Source organism: Phocoena sinus, chromosome 11, assembly GCF_008692025.1.
Source record: "Phocoena sinus isolate mPhoSin1 chromosome 11, mPhoSin1.pri, whole genome shotgun sequence".
Classification (NCBI taxonomy): domain Eukaryota; kingdom Metazoa; phylum Chordata; class Mammalia; order Artiodactyla; family Phocoenidae; genus Phocoena; species Phocoena sinus.
Genome location: NC_045773.1, coordinates 5,445,179 through 5,463,927, shown reverse-complemented (window position 1 = coordinate 5,463,927; position 18,749 = coordinate 5,445,179). Strand labels below are relative to the sequence as shown.

The 18,749-nt window shown below is 50.5% G+C and overlaps 1 protein-coding gene across 5 annotated transcripts in view; it reads right to left on the bottom strand.

The window, feature by feature from the left end:
• VGLL4 (vestigial like family member 4) overlaps positions 1 to 18,749 on the bottom strand; it is a 159,424-nt gene that overhangs the window by 20,793 nt on the left and 119,882 nt on the right. For 4 of the 5 annotated variants that reach the window (XM_032647918.1, XM_032647921.1, XM_032647919.1 and 1 more), the window contains one exon: positions 18,382 to 18,571. In XM_032647918.1, the coding sequence (XP_032503809.1) occupies positions 18,382 to 18,571 (190 nt within the window). Of the gene's footprint in view, positions 1 to 1,187; positions 1,246 to 18,381; positions 18,572 to 18,749 lie in introns of those variants that run through there. The other variant, XM_032647920.1, reaches the window with a different exon arrangement.

Sequence of the window (18,749 nt, the reverse complement as noted above, 5' to 3'; positions counted from 1 at the left end):
CGTAAAAAGGTAAATAGACAAACACCACCCATCACCAGCTCACCCAACCCTGCAGCTCCAGGCACATACTCGGGGACTGCAGTCAGGGGCGTGGTCAGCGCCGGGGAGCATTTGGAGACTCACAGGCTACACATCTGCGGTTCTCATTTCTCACTGTGGGCCTTTAAATATGACTTCAAGCCCTCTAAGGAGGGCTAGTGTTAAGAACAGGAATAGCTACCATTTGTGTCACATCAGCGTACAGTTCTACAGAGTGTCCCGCACACATGTCATTGGTAACAGATCTGCCTCAGTCTGCAGCCCCTCCTCGCTGCCCGGCAAGTGTGGTCCTCAAATGGCCTGCTGTGCGGACAGGTGAGGGCGCCTGGACACCGGCTCCCAGGCCGGAGACCTCTCAGTCTGCATCTGAACCTCAGCTTCCTTTCAGGGCCAGGAGGGAGGAGGCTGCTCGCCGAGTTACGTGGCAAGTTCCCGAGAGATGGGACAAGAGCCCCATGTCCTGAGGCCTGTGGAGGGGCCTCCTCTCCAGTGGGTCCCTAAAGCAACTCACAGAGGAGGGCCTCCAGCACCCTCTCCACAGAGGGCAGTGGTCACGCAGCTGAGGTCGGAACCTCCAGACTTCAATTGTGCCCAAGTGCTTTTATTTGCCTTGTCATTTTCTTTAAGAATAAATGTCAAACGTAAAACGTACCCCTCTTCTGGAAGCGATCCTGGCGGCTGAACTGAGTGGGAAGAAAACGCACCCCGTCCTCCCCGAAGCTGCAGCCTCACCAACTATGCATCATTGTCTTTAGTGGGTCAAGTGATGGCCCGGCCCAGCAACAGCAGGTCAGCGGTCACCTGGAACCTGGCTGCTTCCACCCCATTAAGGCAACAATTACCCATTTGCGTTAACCCCTAGGCTCACAGCGGCGGGGCTGCGGCCCCTTTAAGAGCCCTCTCTCTCCAGGCCTCTCTCAGAAGAAACCGGATACGACGGGGATCTGATCGGGACAAGGGGCCGCCTGGTGAGGGAAGAGAGATGAGCAGGAAAGTCACTGCTGCCCTTCTGAGCACAAGCAGTTGCCGCCTCTCCCCAGCCTTGCTGCCGCAGAGTTTAAATTAATTACAGCTGAAAATACAGGGTTGCCATCTGGTTTGCAAAAGCAAGGATAAGGGAATAAAATGAAAGGGTTTTTGGTACTAACCTCACTTTAATCATTGCCAAAGAGCATGAAGACAGCCCAGCGTCCTCCCACAAGAAAGCCTTGGGCCTCCCAAACTTGGCAGGCGGTCCAGGCGCAAAACTGGATGGGCGGGAGGCTCGTCAGAATAAAAGTCCCCGCCGGGGGAGGCGGCAAGGTGAGGGCCGCCGCCCGCGCGCCGCCCGCGCGCCGCCCGCGCGCGAGGGCCAGGCTCGGGGGCCGGGCCGAGGTTCGTTCACAGAGGCTTTCCTGCCAGAAGGCGACACGCATCGTTACGGTCCCAGTCCGTGAGAAAAGAGATCCGCTGTCAGGAGGACAGCATGCCATTTCCTCTTTCTTTGTCTCCCCGTCTGCCAGAACATCAGGCTTTTATAAAACTCTCTAAACCCAAGCCCAGCAGAACCCAGAGAGGCCGGCGGGCTGCCGGGGCGGGGGCCGAGGAGGAGCAGCGCCGCCCCGCACGGTCCCCTCCCCCGCCCCCGCGCCCCCCACGGCAGGAGGGTCGAAATGCCCCAGGTTCCCTCGTGCCTGGTAAGGGGCGACTTCCTTCTGCTTTCCTCCCGTCGGCAGAAGCCTGGCTGAGAGGCTCCGCTCTGCGGGGGCTCAGGCCGCAGAGAGCTGGGGACGGTAAAGGTGCCACCGCGGTCCCGGGTCTGTCTCCACAGGCCTGGGGTGGGTGCAAAAGATGCCACGTCTGCAGCTTTCTCACCCCGCCCAGCATCAGGGAGCCAGCCTCAGTCCCATTTCTGGCCAATTCGAACTTTCGCCTGCCCACCACCTGAGTTCTTTTCGACCCAGGTGAGTTTTACAGACAAAACCTAGATGCACCTGGGTCCAGCTGCTTTCAGAAAGTACTACCCGCGGCGGCACAGTGGTGTTGAGGGGAATAAACTCCGAGCAACCGGTTACAGTCTCTTATAAACCAGAGATCGGAACAGTAACAGAGAAGATAAAAGCCGATGATGGAGACGGCATTACTGTTCTGGGGAAAAACACATCTTCAACCCCCAAATGATGCGAAAGTTGTCTCCCAGATCCTGCCCGGACAGAATCATTGTCTATAGCAACGGTGTCCATAACATTCAAACTCTCAGGAGTGTAACTTTCAAGTAAATGGTACATCTATCAAACCACAGGAAACATCTGGGAAAATGGTTAAATAAAACCAGAATTGAAACGTTTGATTTCAGAGCTTGCTGATGGTGCCCAACAAGAGACCATTAAAACAGACACCACAAGCCCTCTGCCCACTCAGTATGCTCAGTGCGACGGTGGAAAATGTCCTCGAAGGGGGAGGGGAGAATAATCAGACAATCCAGGAACGCTGGCGGGGGCGGGGGGTGGCAGGGCCCCCGTTCCTGGGGCTCTGCCCTGCACATCACCGCCCCCAAAACTTCCTCAGGCCCGGGAGGGCTCCTCCACGCCCACCCTCATCCCCCGCACCCAATGCCGCCAGAGAAGCAGGCACCCAGGAAGTGCCGGATAAGTGAACGAACGAAGCAACGGACACACAATATACATCTCTTCCTGGCACAACTAACATGTATTAAGCACATACAATTATCCCACCGTCAACACACACAGCCTAGACGTGTGTCCCAAGGTACTAGACAGCACATTTCGCTCCTTTCTAGTACACTTTAGAAGCCTTTTCCATTAAAGAAAAGGTTTAATGATTCAACCACTTCCAAATTTTAAAAAATCTGGATTTCAAAAACACAGTAAAGTTGAAAAGCAAATGACAAATTAGGAAAGTGGTTATTTTCCTAACTCATCTGATGGAGGGTCCTTAATAAGCAGTTATAGCACAGCAATAGAAAGAAGATGAATGCCCTAAATTTTTTTAAGAAGAAGATAGAAACAGTAACAAAAGAAGAAATCCAAATGGTCAATGAAAATATGAAAAGACCATTCAAGTTTCCTAGTAGCAGAAAGAAAACAAAAAAGACAAGTTACCACAATGATTCTCCTATGAAACCTGCAAAAATTAAATACACATTAACAGTCACCTTTGTGATGCTGCGGGTGACAGGCACATGCATAGAGCTGCCAGTGGAATGTCAGTCAGCTAACCTACTAGAGATGAGCTGGCAGGATGCACGGAAGCAGAAATGGGCGCTGTCCGACCCGGAAATTCCACTTCTAGAAACGGGGAATACGAGATGTGAACAAGAATGGATGTACAGAGACGGCCCCAGAAGTATCACAAATAATAGCAAAACATTGTAAACAGCCCCAATATCTGTATTTGTTAACAAGTTCTTTTGGTCACAAGCAACATAAAACAAGGCCTGCTAGCTTAGGCTAAGTGGGGGAATTTACTGGAAGGATACTCTGCTACATTTCTTGGAAATGAAAGAAGAGTCAAACAACCAGTCCTCAAAAAGGAAAAATTAAGGCGTCCCAGGATCTGGGCAACAGGAGGAGGAAGGCATCCCCTGCCCCCAGCCCCGCACCGGGCAAGATGCCCGCCTGGGAGACCCTGCCACCCACCCAGCCCACCAGGCGCTCCAAGTTCGGGTGAGAAACCCCACAGCCACCGTCTAGGTCTCCATCACGGCATCCCCAAGGAGTTAACATCGAGTCTCAGAAATTCTGAGGTCGGTTTTATTAGACATCAAATTCACTACTGAAAATTAGAAGAACCCTCTCTCCACTCCCCCAAATGCTACCAGTTTTCACAGTCAAGAGACGTCACCTGAGCCTCGAATCAGTTATATCTAAGAAACCGGGGGTCTCACAGGAAAGCGGTCCATTAGAGTTTTGCAGGTTTAGGGAGGAGGAGAATAGGGCAACGCCCCACCTTTGCAGCGAATGAGGGAAGGTGCTGGGTTGTTGCTTTTTTTTTTTTTTCCTTTTTGTGAGTAAAACCACTGGGATTGTTGGCTAAAAACAGAAACGAGCCTTTGGGGCAGCAATAAAAATATATGAAAAGTTGATGAGTTATCTCGGAGCAGGCAGGGACATTTACATCTGTTCCTTACAGCTCAGCCACGTCCTGTTCCAACTGCTTCCTCTCCTCCCTTCAACCTGACTTCCCTCCCTCTGCCTTGTCCATTTCTGAACTCACCCTTCCCCCCACGTCACGACGACACGCACATCCTGAATACGTGCTTTAGTTATCACGTACAACGTCATCCCTCCCAGTGTGGACAGACAGGCCCCTGCTGTCGTCTGGCTGGTTCCAAAGGGCAACTTTCCCAAGGAATGATATCAGGGCCGCCCCTGCCTGGGACCCCACCTCCCTCGTCCCCCAACGCCACCACCATCCAGCCCGCAGCATGGGGAAAGCTGTCCTAGATCAAAGATCACTGGGAGGCACAAAAACGAAATGCAACGTGTGGCTCCTAACGGCACCCTGAATGTAAAGAAGAACGTCCCTAGAGGGCCTTCTCGAAAGCGAACACATGTACTGTGTTAGATCGCAGCACTGTCTGCGACACGTGCAAAACAGAAAGCGAATGTGGCAGAATATTCACAGCTAGTGAAGCCGGTGAACGTACGTGGATGCCCATGGTTGTTTAAACCAGTTGCTTAATGTTTCTGTAGATCTGAACTTTTTCCAAAATGAAATGTTGGGGAGGATGGCAGGTCAGACGCTCACCAAATTTGGTGGCATGTTTAGAAAGATCTAAGTTAAAGTTGAGGCAACCAGGGAGGCTGGGAACCCTGACACAGGGGGTGTGAAGAGGAAGCTGGGAGATGGCTAGGGCCACACCGCACACATTAAGATGCCCCGGGCAGTGAAAATGCTGGTTTCAAATGTGAGCCTCAGAACGGAAGTTCCAAAGCAGGTGAACAACCCACACTGCCCACCGTGAGTTGGGGGAGAATCGCTTCTCACACCATGTGGAGCTTCTCAAAGGCGTATAATGGCGGGGATTCGGATAACTTCTCTTAAACATAATCATGGTAAAGGAGGCTTTTGACAATTGATAGTCCAAGAGGGCCATCTACTGAGAATAATTCTGGGAAAGGGAGTTTAGGACAGGTCACCAAAGTGCCTACATAACCTGGATTTTATCTTACTGTCAAAAATGAGCCAGAGCCATTGCCCATCAGTGAACATTGCCGTGCCCGCCAGGGAGGCTCTCAAGAAATACGTGCCAATCACAGAGCCACAGGGCATCAGCACCATGTACCCGTGTTACACGGTTAGAACACGGAGCCTCTGCGCTGCGGTCACTTGACGTAACTTGCCCTAGAGCTAGCACCCAAAGTGGTCGCACACAAGTAAAATACACACCACAGCTCTATTATGAGATGGTCGAAAAAGGCTTTGGCTTTGATAACTTTTTAGGTAGATTTGAAAAACTCCAGAAGTAATAAACACCTGAGCAGAGATCTGTTGGCTTTTCTAGCATGGACAGAACTATTCTTTACACCCACAGTGTCTGGCCATCCCTCTGACCTGCGAGATGCACCCACCTGAACTGCATTTCTCATTGCTATACACCTTACCTGGTGCTCACACTGGGATCAGAGCAAGACGCACAGGAAGAAATATAAACAGAGGCAGGAGCGGGGGAAACTTCATTCCCACAATAAACTCCGAAGGCTTATTATTCAGGGTCAGCACTGGGATAAGAGCATTTGATCCAAAGCCAGCATCTCAGGCAGAGCCAGTGATTCAGATTATTAAGTGTGCACGTGCCCAGGTACTAGGGATTTGCATGTTTCTGTTTGGGGGGGAACAGGGATTCGGGAAGGAAGGCAGGACAAGTAGTGGCGGTGGGATTCTCTGTTCCAGGGGTTCACTGAATGAAACATCAGGGCTACACAGAAAAAACAGAAGTACAGTAAGTGGTGCCACTCAGGGCTTATTGCATATTTGAAAGCGATTCTTGGGATTTCCCTGGTGGTCCAGTGGTTAGGAGTCCGCCTTCAAATGCAGGAGACGCGGGTTTGATCCCTGGTCAGGGAACTAAGACCCCACATGCCGTGGGGCAACCAAGACCCGTCACAGCCATAAACAAATAAATAAAAATTAAAAAAAAAAAAAAGAAAAAAGAAAGCAATTCTTACCATCCTTTCCAAAGGGAAGAGCACTGACAGTGCCCTCAGAGTGGCACGTTTTTCATGGAAACATTTACTTAGCGCCTAGAAGGCATCGGGCACTGTGCTGGGTGCCCCAGTGGGACAGACACAACAAGGGACAGCAAAGTGTGTTCATTGTATGCACAGAGCTGTTCGCCTTGAAGCGGAAGGAACCGCCCTTTGCCAAGAGAAGGAGGCAAGAAAAGTGACGATGGACCGCAGTGGGCGGCACCTCAGCGGGCAGCGCAGAAGCTCCTGCAGGCGGGGGTCTGCTCAGGGCTCCCTGGAGCTGACTGGGAGCCGTGGGAGAATTCCCAACGGAGAGGAAGACTTCAGAAACCTTCTCCTGCACTAAAGTGCCAAGACCAGTCGGGAGGGCACTGCCATGGGAATGGGGGTCTAAGCCATGGCCGAGGCCAGGAGCTTTGTGGAAAAGATTCAGCAGACTGACTTAACAGGGGGCAGAAAGAGAGTACACACATGGGAGACCAGATCGAAGAAGAGGGAGGTGACTTCATGGCAAGTGGAAAGACGGACGGCTGCCCTGCTATGAAGATGGGGGACAGACCTGGGGAGGCGCTGGAGGAGAAACAGCCTATAAGGTCATGGCCGGCGGAGCACCTTTGGGCCTGAGCGGCACATACACTACCTGGAAGGCAGGCGGCTCTGTGGGTGTGGAGGTTTGGCCTCAGCCGGACATAAAGATCTAGGAACCCTCCACCTCTAGTGGTAAATCAAGGCACGAGCTGGCGTGCGAGTTCTTTCCAGGGTCTGTGCAGTGAGAAGGACAGAGCCCTGGAGGATGGATTCATGACAAGCCTTTGAGAGATCCTGAACGGCAGAGCCAGAGAACTGGGAGGGGAACCAACGAAAGCAAGAAAGGGGCCAACGAAACCAAGGGAGAAGAGGCTTCCATGGAACAGGAAGTCAAATAAGATAACCTGGATCAGGTTCCCCCTGCATCTGGCGACCAGCAGGGCACCAGCGAGGGAGGGAGAGAAGTTTCATAAACGCTGATGGTCCGGATCACGGCACTGGACTGGGGAATGGACACGGAAGTGGAGACAATCCACTCCCTAGAAACAGCTCGGAGGGAAGGAGGTGGGTAAGGAAGGAAGGTGAGGGGCACACGGTCAAGGGAGAATGGGGCCCCGGGCTTCCTCAACGTCTCTGGCCTCAGTGAACTTCGCTGAAAGCCCTGAGCAGGAAAGCTGGTGCTCTACAGCCCCAGCTCAAGGGCTCACACCACCCTGTCGTCACATACCTAAGCTGGACGGCACCAGAGCCTTGGGGGTCTGCACGTTCATCACAGAACTTTGAAACCAAATACAATGCTCATTTTGTTAGGCAAGTATGCCCCCCAGAATATTGCTAACAGGGCTCGTGAGAAACGAATCGAGGATCCCACGGCGAGTTAACGTTTGAGAAACCCCGGGCTAAACCACATCTCTGTACCTCAGACTCTCAGAGCCTGACTGGCGCCAACTACACAGGCAGACTCAGGAGATCGGGTTGGGCGCTTCCCAAACTCTGGCCGGGGAACACTCTCTGTCCTTCGAGCATCTTGAGGTAAGAGGGCCCTGAGGCCCTCGACGGGCAGCGGTGCCCTGCATCCCTGAGGGGTCACCCTGGTGGTCACAAGGAAACGACTTCCGATGAGTCAGAAAAGCCCACGACCCTCCCTCGACGGGTTCAACGACAGGGACAGGTTTGGGGGAGCAAAGAGGGTTCAGCCTCAGACGTGCCTCTAAAGTGACCTGACCAACTAGGAGCTGGTTTGTTGCTTCCACTTGGCCCTGATCCGGTTTCTCTGTGGATCTGTTAGTTGTATTCTTAGATCTCTTCAAGGAAAGCAAGGCAGGAGGCAGAGAAGTCAGAGGACAGCACGGTAGCGAAATCCATCCCCCTCTAGTCTGCGGTGCACGGGGCCTCTGCTGGGGCCGTGGAGGCTCGGATCCAGAGTCCAGATCCCTTGTTTGCCAAGGTTTCTAGCTCCTGCCAGACCGAAACCCTTACTGCAACACTGAGCTCTTTAATTATGCTTTGGAGACAATCTGTGGAGAAATTGAGAGAGAGAGAGAGAGAGAGAGAGAGACAGAGACAGAGACAGAGACAGAGGGAGAGGGAGAGGGAGAGAGAGGGAGAGAGAATGTGTGCTGCGTGTGTGTGTGTGTGTGTGTACCCAAAGATTTAGCAAAGAAGATAAGGGACCAAAGTACTGGCAGTCATGAAACAAAACTTACACCAAACACAGCACGCGGGACTTGGACGCCACCTCACCATGTGCCAGCCACAGGTAGCACAGGAGACCATGGGTTTACAAGACCCGAGAGGAAAATCAAAAGAACCACCGACACTCACACGAGGCACACTTCTGAGCAGTCCTCCTTCTGGTCCTCAGTCAGATCTACTAAAGTGACAGCACCTGATGTGCTCTCAGGACAGGCTGGCTCCACGCTGCAACGAGAAGAGGTCTGTGTGGTCACACAGCAGCAAGACTGATCCTCTGTGTGTAAATACAGCTGCCGTTTGTGTCCCCGGCACAGACGCACCTTCATGGAGACCGCGCTCTAAACGGGGCTGAGGCGCCTGGAGAATCCGGGCGAGGGGGGGGGGGGGGGGGCGGAACCGGCCAAACCCTATGTTGTGCTGTTTCCTCAACTTCTGAACAAATGCCTTTGACTTAATCCATCAACCTAAAAACACTTTTTCTTTTTTTCCATCTTAGTGTGTCGTCTTAAAAAGTGTCTTTACACATGCTAATGAAAATTCTCTGATGGATCCCAAAGGTTCTTTAACGCCTCTCTAGTAAAGAAGTCCCCCTTTTTCAAGGTTCTCGTCCCACTTCTATAAGCTCTGTGATACGGAAGAGCCCAGAGGTCCCCTGAGCAGATGAGAACAGACACGCGATGACGGTCCTTTATTCTGCTGCCTTGACTGTTGGCACGCTTGGCATTTCTTCATCCCGTGTGTCATCTGGCCAGAACAACGCCAGTAGCAGGACGGTTCTCTGCTTTCCAAGCTCTCTGCAAAGACTCTTAAGGCAGAAATGATGCCTGCTGGGAAAAGGCTGATGTCAGCTCTTAAGAGCATAGCGCCCTGCTCGGATAAGGAGGTCTTTGTTTTCGGCTGAACTGTGAAAATGAGAAAATGCCTCTAGCCTGACAAACAAGAAACCCACACAACAGAGGTCGGGCCGTGACCTTATTTAAAGGTACCACACTTCATTAGCAAAACACTCACATGCAACACACAGATGCGCCTTTAATGTCGCATGGAGTGGCTGTAAAAACCAGCTTCATTTCCACCCCCGTTAGGGCTGACCCGCAGCCCTAGCTCCAGTGCAGGGCAAAGTCAGCCTCACACGAAGCCCTTCTGACACTCTACGTCCCCACAGAAGCACTCATTAAAGACCCAGGCTCCCTTCTCATTTACTTTTCAAAATAAATACACATACTTGCTGTACGTTGGGGGGATTTAAAAGAAAAAAATTCACAATATCTCAGTTTCTGAGTTAGTTATTTAGGATAACTAAAATTAAGGCTATAAAATATCTTAAATCCCAGAACACTTGTGGGAAGACTTACACGACTGTGTGTGAAAGCGCAGAAGAGGAGAGAATTTTGGGGCTAAAACTTCCCAAGTTCAGATGATGCCAAAAAGGATGTGGGAGAAAAAGAGAAAGCACATAGTCTGAGGGATTCTATTTCAAAAGTCCTTGATTTATGAAATCTGTGGCGGGGGTGGGGGTGGGGGAAATGTCTTCATATATTTAAAGCAAATTTTAAAATGCCCCAGTCTTCATCTTTAGACTAACGTTACTACTGGCCTGTGCCACTAACTTAATATTGGGTCAGAGATTTTAAACCAGAACACAATTTCTTTTTTTTTTTTTTTGGCTGCCTTGGTTCTTAGTGGCCGCACGCGGGATCTTTCGTTGCAGCGTGCGGGCTTCTCTCTAGCGGTGGCGTGCGGATTTTTTCTCTCTAGTTGTGGCGCGCAGGCTCCAGGGTGCATGGGCTCTGTAGTTGTGGCACGCGGGCTCTCTCACTGAGGCACGCGAGCTCAACAGTTGTGGCACACGGGCCCAGCCACCCCACGGCATGTGGGAACCTAATTCCCCGACCAGGGATGGAACCCAGGTCCCGTGCATTGGAAGGCGGATTCTTTACCACTGGACCACCAGGGAAGTCCCCAGAACACAATTTCAAAGCACTTTCCTGAGCATGAAGGAAACCCTCCTCTGTTCACGTGGGGCTCTCACCTGCACAGAGATGCCCTTTCAGCCTCTTCAGGGGAAGCTCAACAGCTGCTCTTCCTCCCATCATCCCTGCAGGGAAGCCTCGCCGTGCAGGGCGGACGGACCTGCCTAGCGCTCTCAGAGCCCTTCCACGCTTATGCGCCTGCATCCCGTCACCGCGTGCTCCAACGACCACTCTCCACCCGTCACCTCCAAAGCACCGTTCCGCTGTGTGGAGAATGCTCCCATGGCAGATCATCCAAAAGCACAAGGCGCTAAGCTCCCGTATCAAACAGTTCACAGCAGCTGGATGCGTGCGCTCCTCAAGGTAACATGGGTCCCCACAGCGCTGGCTCCAGGAACAGCCAGGCTGGGTTTTGATTCCTAGCTCCGTTACCAACTAGCTAGCTCTGTGACCTTGAGCAAGTTACCAATCGCTCTGAGCCTCAGTTTTACCACCTGCAAAAGAGGGATAATCACAGCATCCACATCACAGGGTTGAGAGGACGCGAGGAGATCACGCCCATGAGACATTCAGCACAGCGCTCGGTACACCATCAGGCTCAACAGATAGTCACGGTCACGAATAAGCCCTGATACGAAGGCTCTCCTGATTCTCTGGATGCTGGGAATCCTGACCCATCACCATTCTCAGTGATGAAAATTTGGACCCCCCTAAGGCTCATGCCCTGCCTATAAATACGTATTACTGTTGACCTAATAAAAACACGTCACTGTTCACCTTTTAAAGTCTCAGCTGCTGTTAGGTCAAGGTACTGAAATAACCCCAACTTTTCAATTTCCTCTGGGCCTAGCTGGTTTTTTTTTTTTTAATTTAAACTATAGTTGATTTACAATATTGTGTTAGTTTCAGGTGTACAACAAAGTGACTAGGTTTTAGATAGAGATAAATCTATCTATATACACACACAAATATGTAAATAATCTTTCTCAGATTCTTTTCCATTATAGGTTATTACAAGATACTGAATATAGTTCCCTGGGCTCTACAGTAAATCCTTGTTGTCTATCTATTTTGCATATAGTATCTGTTAATCCCGTACTCCTAGTTTAACGCTCTCCCCGCACCTTTCCCCTTTGGTAACCAGAAGTTTGTTTTCTATGTCTGTGAGTCTGTTTCTGTTTTATAACTAAGTTCATTTGTATTATTTTTAGATTCCACATGTAAGTGCTATCATATAATTTGTCTTTCTCTGTCCAACTTACTTCATTTAGTATGATAATCTCTAGGTCCATCCATGTTGCTGCCAATGGCAATATTTCATTCTTTTCTATGGCTGAGTAATATTCAATGGTATATACGTACCACATCTTCTTTATCCATTCATCTGTTGATGGACACTTAGGTTGCTTCCATGTATTGGCTATTGTAAATAGTGCTGCTATGAACATAGGGGTGCATGTGTCTTTTCGAATTGGAGATTTCGTCTTTTCCGGATACATGCCCAGGAGTGGGATTGCTGGGTCATATGCTAGCTCTAGCTTTAGCTTTTTAAGGAACCTCCATACTGTTTTCCATAGTGGCTGCACCAATTTACATTCCCTCTGGGTCTGGTTTTAAACTGAAATGAGGAATAGCTTCCTCTACTTTCATGAAGTCTGTGGACTAACAGTCCCCTGGTAAAGCACGTTCATACACATCCCTACTAAAGGTACTAAAGAGACACAAGAAATGGAGAATCACCAAACAGACCACGATGGTGCTGCCAACAATTATGCTTATACTTTACAGACTAGATACTCCTGGACACCTGAGGTACCATCTACACAATCAATCCCTCTGGGGGAAAAAAATGTCCATACTAGTCAGTAATCAGTAAGGTTTTGTGTTTTTTTTTAAACCGAGTTTCTAAATCACATCCAGAACGTGATTTCAAAGGCTTCCTCCAACCTTCTGTCAAGCTGCAAGAATTACTGGTTTTGAGTCTGTTTTTCCCTCTTTTTCTGTTCACTCTTATGGGGTCAAGAGGGAAGTGACTGAGACCAAGGGAGAAAAAATAAATAAATAAAAATAAGAATAGGAGGTTAAGGGAAGAAGAAAGCAAAGGAGAAAGAAGGAGGAAGAGAAAGGGAAGGAGCAAAGGGAACAGAGGACCTGAGCCTGAAGAACGTACCCAAGGATACACCAGAATCGGCTCCATCAGACTTGAGGAAAACTTCAAAGGCATGGCCACAGAAGCAAAGACAACATCAGGGGACATATTTCACACCAGGAAAGGATTTCAAAGGAACAGCACCAGGGAGAAGGGGTCATGTTTTCTTTCACTGGGCCCTGCCTCTTTCAGCTTGGATTGTTAACGCCGTCTGGGGCGAGCACGGCCGTTACAGCACAAGGCCAGTGACCATGGCTTTGATCTCAGTGTGAGCTTCTGGGTTTTGCCCTGTTCTGAGGCCAGGGGCAACTGTTTTGCACATTTATATAGCACTGATCAAAGAGAGGATGCCTCTTCCAATCGGGAAATGAGCTCAAAGAGCACGTTCTCTGGACAGTGGGTCTAATTTTCAATTCAACACAGAAATTATTTAGCACCTGCCATGTGCCAGACACTAGAATGGTCAAATGTCACCCTAAATATGTGACGTCCATCTTTAAGATGCATGTCATCCTGTCTCAGGTGAGATACAGCTGTGACAGAATCACGTGATGATTGGTTTCAGTGTCACACGCAGCAAGGTTAATCCCAGCTCCATCACTTTGCACACATTATGCTCTCAATTTCTGCTTCTGTAATACACACACACACACCCCATCTTAAAGGGACACATTTATTGTAAGGGTTAAATGAGATAACACACTTAAAGTGTCTGGCATAGGGCCAGTATAGAGTAAGCACTCAATATACATTCCCTTCCTCTCACAGGTAACTGAGTGAACAGTTCAGCTACGTATCCATCACTCACACACAGAGGTGAAAACTGAAATCCATCTTAGACCATACTCTTCAGCACAGAACTCTCACCAGGTTCTACCAGCCAAGCAGCCTAGACTAAGTCTCAAAACCAGTATGAATTCAGCATGTTGTTACACGGCATCAATCGTTAGCCTTCAAGAGTCTTAACTGTATCACAAATGCACAAGATTGTCCATTGCAGCATTATTATTATAAAATATTATCTAAACGTCCAAACAAAGGGGATTAGCTGAACCCACCATGGCACATGCAGTTGCAAACAAGGATGAGAAACTGGCATGAGGCGATTTCCACAATACATGGTTGATGGAAAACACCTGAGCTCAAGTGAGTATACAAAGTGTGTGTAAGAAAGAAAGGGAATGAGAAAATATTCATGTATCTGCTTACTTTAACAGAAAGACACACAAGAAGGGTAATCACCTTCAGGGTTAGCGAACAAGAGCAGTGAACGGGACAGGGAAGGGAATAATGCTCCTCTAGGACTTTTTGTTTGTTTTGTTTTGTTGTTGTTTTTTGCGGTACGCGGGCCTCTCACTGTTGTGGCCTCTCCCGTTGCGGACCACAGGCTCCGGACGCGCAGGCTCAGCAGCCATGGCTCACGGGCCCAGCCGCTCCGCGGCATGTGGGATCTTCCCGGACCGGGGCACGAACCCATGTCCCCTGCATCGGCAGGCGGACTCTCAACCACTGCGCCACCAGGGAAGCCCTCCCCTAGTACTTTTAAATAGAGTTTTGGCTTTTTTTTTTTCTTTCAGTCTCATTAAGACATAATTGACAGATAGCACTATGTAGGTTTAAGGTGTACAGCACAATGACTTCACTTACTTAAACGGCAATATGATTACACAGTCTTGACTTTCAGAAGCACGTTAATAGTTTACATATTGAAAAAATGAAATCAACAAGGATGGGAAAAAATCTCCGACTGAGTGCCAACAGAAATTAATTATAGATTGTAATTAACACAACACTGAAGTGGGGAGGGGAGGTAACTTTTGAAGTTGGTACTTCAAAAGAGGCTACTATTATACCCTCAGCACCAGGGGAAAAAAAAACACCAACAGATCTTGAACTCTTTTTAGCAGGTTTGTTTTTCAGGGTGGTACAGGCATAGCAATTCTGAAACTCTTTTAAGTGTGCTGTAGGACTGGACACTAAGTAAATGGGCTGAAGTTGCTGGAATCAGGGAGATACAAATATGGAATAGGGGAGGGTGAGGAAGAGCTCCGTGGGGCTGGATTATAACTGGAGTATTAAAATGAAGTCATGATTCCCTGGCTCTTTCCACAGAGTCTAGAAACCGTGCTGTTCAACAGAACTTTCTGTGATGGTAGAAATGTTCTATTGTGTGTTCTGTCCAACGTGCTTGGCCACTCGCCACATGTGGCTACTGCAGCTGAGGAACTGATTTTTTAAACTTTATCTAATGTTACGTGTGATCTGCCACATGCAACTGTGTCTACTGTATTAGACAACTCAAGTCTAGAGGCAATGACACCACAGTTACACTTAGCACCCAGATCTTGGCTTCTAAATTAGGGTTCCCAGGAGAAACGGCCGACTCCACGGCTGAAGCAGGTGAGTTACAAGATGAACATCTGGTCTGCCAGACAATAAGAAAGTGGTCAAAAAAGGGGTGGGGGGGGGGGGGAAGGCATGTAAGAAGGACACGTAAGGGCTTCCCAGGTGGCGCAGTGGTTGAGAGTCCACCTGCCGATGCAGGGGACGCAGGTTCGTGCCCCTGTCCGGGAAGATCCCACATGCCGCGGAGCGGCTGGGTCCGTGAGCCATGGCCGCTGAGCCTGCGCGTCCGGAGCCTGTGCTCTGCGACGGGAGAGGCCACAACAGTGAGAGGCCCGCGTACCGCAAAAAAAAAAAAGAAGGACACATGAGTCAGTTGAAGGGGCTCTTATCTGCCACATCAGGGACAGCTCAACTCACCAAACAAAACAGGAATCCCTGAGTCCATACGGATGATAGACGGGGGAAGGGAGATCTCTTCCTCACCAGATCACACTTGAATAACAAGGTCGTAGAAAAAATTACTTACTGACATTTCCACAAGACGAACCCCACTCTACCCCTTGCCTCATACCTTGATCTACTTTATTTCTATGGCAGATAAGAGTACTTTTCAACTCCCAAATAAGACATTCAGGTTCTTAACACTTAGGGAACAAAACAAAAAAATTTCTCAGGGTCACCCTTTCAGTAAGAAAATAAAGAGTTCAAATGCCCCAGGAATCCTCAGTTTCCAAGTTCTGGAGAAATCACTAGGCAAACCTCTTCCCTCTCCCCCTCCTCCCCGAATCAAATCAAATGAAAGTTGGTCATACTCTGTAGCTTCCCACCCTGGCTCAATCTCTCCAGCTCTCTACTGGAAAATATCTCAGTATGATGGTTATAGTGAAATGCAGCCAAAGCATGCATCTCTGAGACCCTCTTCCTATGAATCTGTAACTTAGCATAGGAAGTTTCTTGGAGATCTTAAATAAAAAGGAGGGGACACCCTATCGTGCAAATAGGAAACACTTCATCAGATCAGACAATGCACTTAAGTACCCTAACCCATGAAGAAGTAAGAGGTGCAGCATCTTTTAAACGTGCCTGTGAAACTGGTCATTCAGCGCTTAGAAAACACACGTGGAGACATCAGTCACGTTACTGAGATGAGGAATTAACCTGCGGCGAACAAGTGACACTGCCCACCTTTCCTGAGTCCAGGGAGTTGGCCCAGGGGGAGCTGTGCATGATGACATCCATTGTGAGTTGCATGTGAGCTCTGCAGTTCTAGTACTCACACTTTAAATTATTTACAGCGTCATCACAGATCCGTGCATCAAGGTCACATTTGTAACCACCCAAGGAGTTACAAAATCATTCCCTAAATGCTTCGACGTTCTAATAATACTAATAATGACGAAGGCTCTGCTTATCATCTGCCAGGCACTGCACTGAGCGCTTACCATCATCCTTTGAGGAAGGACCCACGATGACTCCCGTTGAAAGATAAGGAAGCTGGGATGTTAACCCCGACGCTACGACTTTCACACATTACATTCACCGTAACAGTGCTCTCATTCCCTATCGTTACCAGTATCTGAATAATGGACTCATTAATAATAAAAGCAGTAACTGTCATCAACTGAGTATTGCACTGGGCCCAACTCCTCGCATATTTTCACTCTACTGCTCACAATAGCTCCACACATGAACTGTCAGCATCGCCACCTTACAGAGAAGGATATCGGGCCCAGATAAATTAAGTGATCGTCCAAGGCCACAAAGATGGTGAGTGGCAGAATTGGGATTGAAACTAAGGCAAGCTTGATCACAAAACCTACTATCGCAGAGCCACCTCCCCCTTTCTTCGTTTAAAAAAGAGAGAGAGGGGGGCTTCCCTGGTGGCGCAGTGGTTGAGAGTCCGCCTGCCGATGCAGGGGACGCGGGTTCGTGCCCCGGTCTGGGAGGATCCCACATGCCGCGTTGCGGCTGGGCCCGTAAGCCATGGCCACTGAGCCTGCGCGTCCGGAGCCTGTGCTCCGCAAGGGGAGAGGCCACAACAGTGAGAGGCCCGCGTACCGCAAAAAAAAAAAAAAAGAGAGAGAGAGAGAGAGAAAAGAAAAGAAAAAAAAAAGGACCAAATGTCTCTTATTTGGGTTTGGAGAGAGGAAGAGATTCCTAGTAACATAAGAATGAACTCCAAACAGTTGGACGCCCAGGGTCTAAATTATGAGCCTCTCCCTCTTTGCGAGAGGTCATTGTTTTGCAGAGCCTTGTTGCTGGATTCCTGATCGTAGCAAATTCCAGGGCTCCAGACTGCAGGCTCAGCCTCTGACTAACACTACAGTGATTTACTGAGGATAGAGAAATACCGCTGTCAGTATGTCTTATGACTACACACACAGGCCAGCGCGCTGGAATGCCGGCAATGCCGAGGGCTGCTGGCGCGATCGGCCCCCTCGAACCGTGCTAGGTCCCCGCCTCCAGTGAGGAGCCTGGAATATGAGGTCCACGTTCCTGCCAGGAACGGCAGCATCCTCCAAAGAACTGGGGATGGCCAAGCATCCTGAGTAATCACTACACATTAAGTCACGTGTGGGGAGGAGAAAGGAGCAGCGCCTTTTACCCAGACAGACCGCGCGCTACTTCCAGCCGTCAGGGCGGCCTCCGCCCTCTGCCAAGACCCCAGACTACCCACCGGCCGCCCAACCGCCAGGCCAGCCTCCCCGCGCAGCTGCCTGGGGGTCCCCGAGGCCGCCAGACCTCCGAAGAAGCATCCGCTCCCTCCGCGAGGCGTGCGTGTGAGAAACACGAGGGAGCCCAGATACAGCGCGCCGGTTTCCAAATACAAACGTGGTGATGCCGCATCGGATCACAGAACTTTCGTCTCAGCAAAGGGGGACACTGAGGTGCAGGGAGTTGAAGCAACACGCGCAGAGGCCGCAGGCGCGGGCAGGGACAGAGGGGCAGGGCCGCCGCCCAGGCACGGCTCCTCTGCGCGCGGGAGGAAGCTCCCTCAGCCGCGCGCGTCCCCTGCACGAAAAGCGCCCTCCCCACCGTGGGACACACAGCTGCGGCTGCACACCTAGCTCTCAGGGTGCACAAATGGGGCTCCTGAGCCAGCATTTCACAGCGGTGGCCCGGCGCTCACCCCTTCGGCCACTGCCCCGGCCCCTAAGGACACTCAGTGGGGACCGGCCCCCTGCGCAAGCAGCTGGCAGTGACCAGGCAAGAGAAGCCAAGGCTTCCAGACAACGTCCCCAAGCCGCTGTAGGGAAAGGTAGCTCCTCTGGGGAACACACTCGAATGGCCGCACACATGCGTCGGAAGGAGATGAGAGGTCACCTCTCCTGGAGCCATTAACACCGGTTTAGTGCCCGCTCCTGGCAGGGGAGTAGCGGGCACCTCTCCCCTTCCGAGTCAGCGGCACAGAGTGGCAAGAGAACCGTGGCCCAGGACCCGCTTCAGGGGGGGCACTTACAGGTGGGGGGCGAAGATGCGACTCATCTTGGAAGCATGGTCACTTTCACAGTCCAGCTCGTCGTCGCCGGGCTCCACGGTGAACTTCCTCTTGCTGGGACTGATGGGCGGGGGCCCCGTGCGGTGACTAGTGAGGGCCGAGGCCACGGGCAGGGTCTGCAGCCGGGGCTCCCCCCTGAGAGCAGCTTCACCTGAGCAGAGAGAGAGAGACACGTGTCACCAAGCAGGAGACACGCCCCCACCCCGGCCCCTCGCAAAACGACTCCCGGGGGAAAGTTTCTGGCAACGGGATGGGCTGCCATTCTCAAAACGCGCCTGGGCCCCGGGGAGCTGCCAAGCGTGAGCCCTTCTACATAAACATGGTTTCCC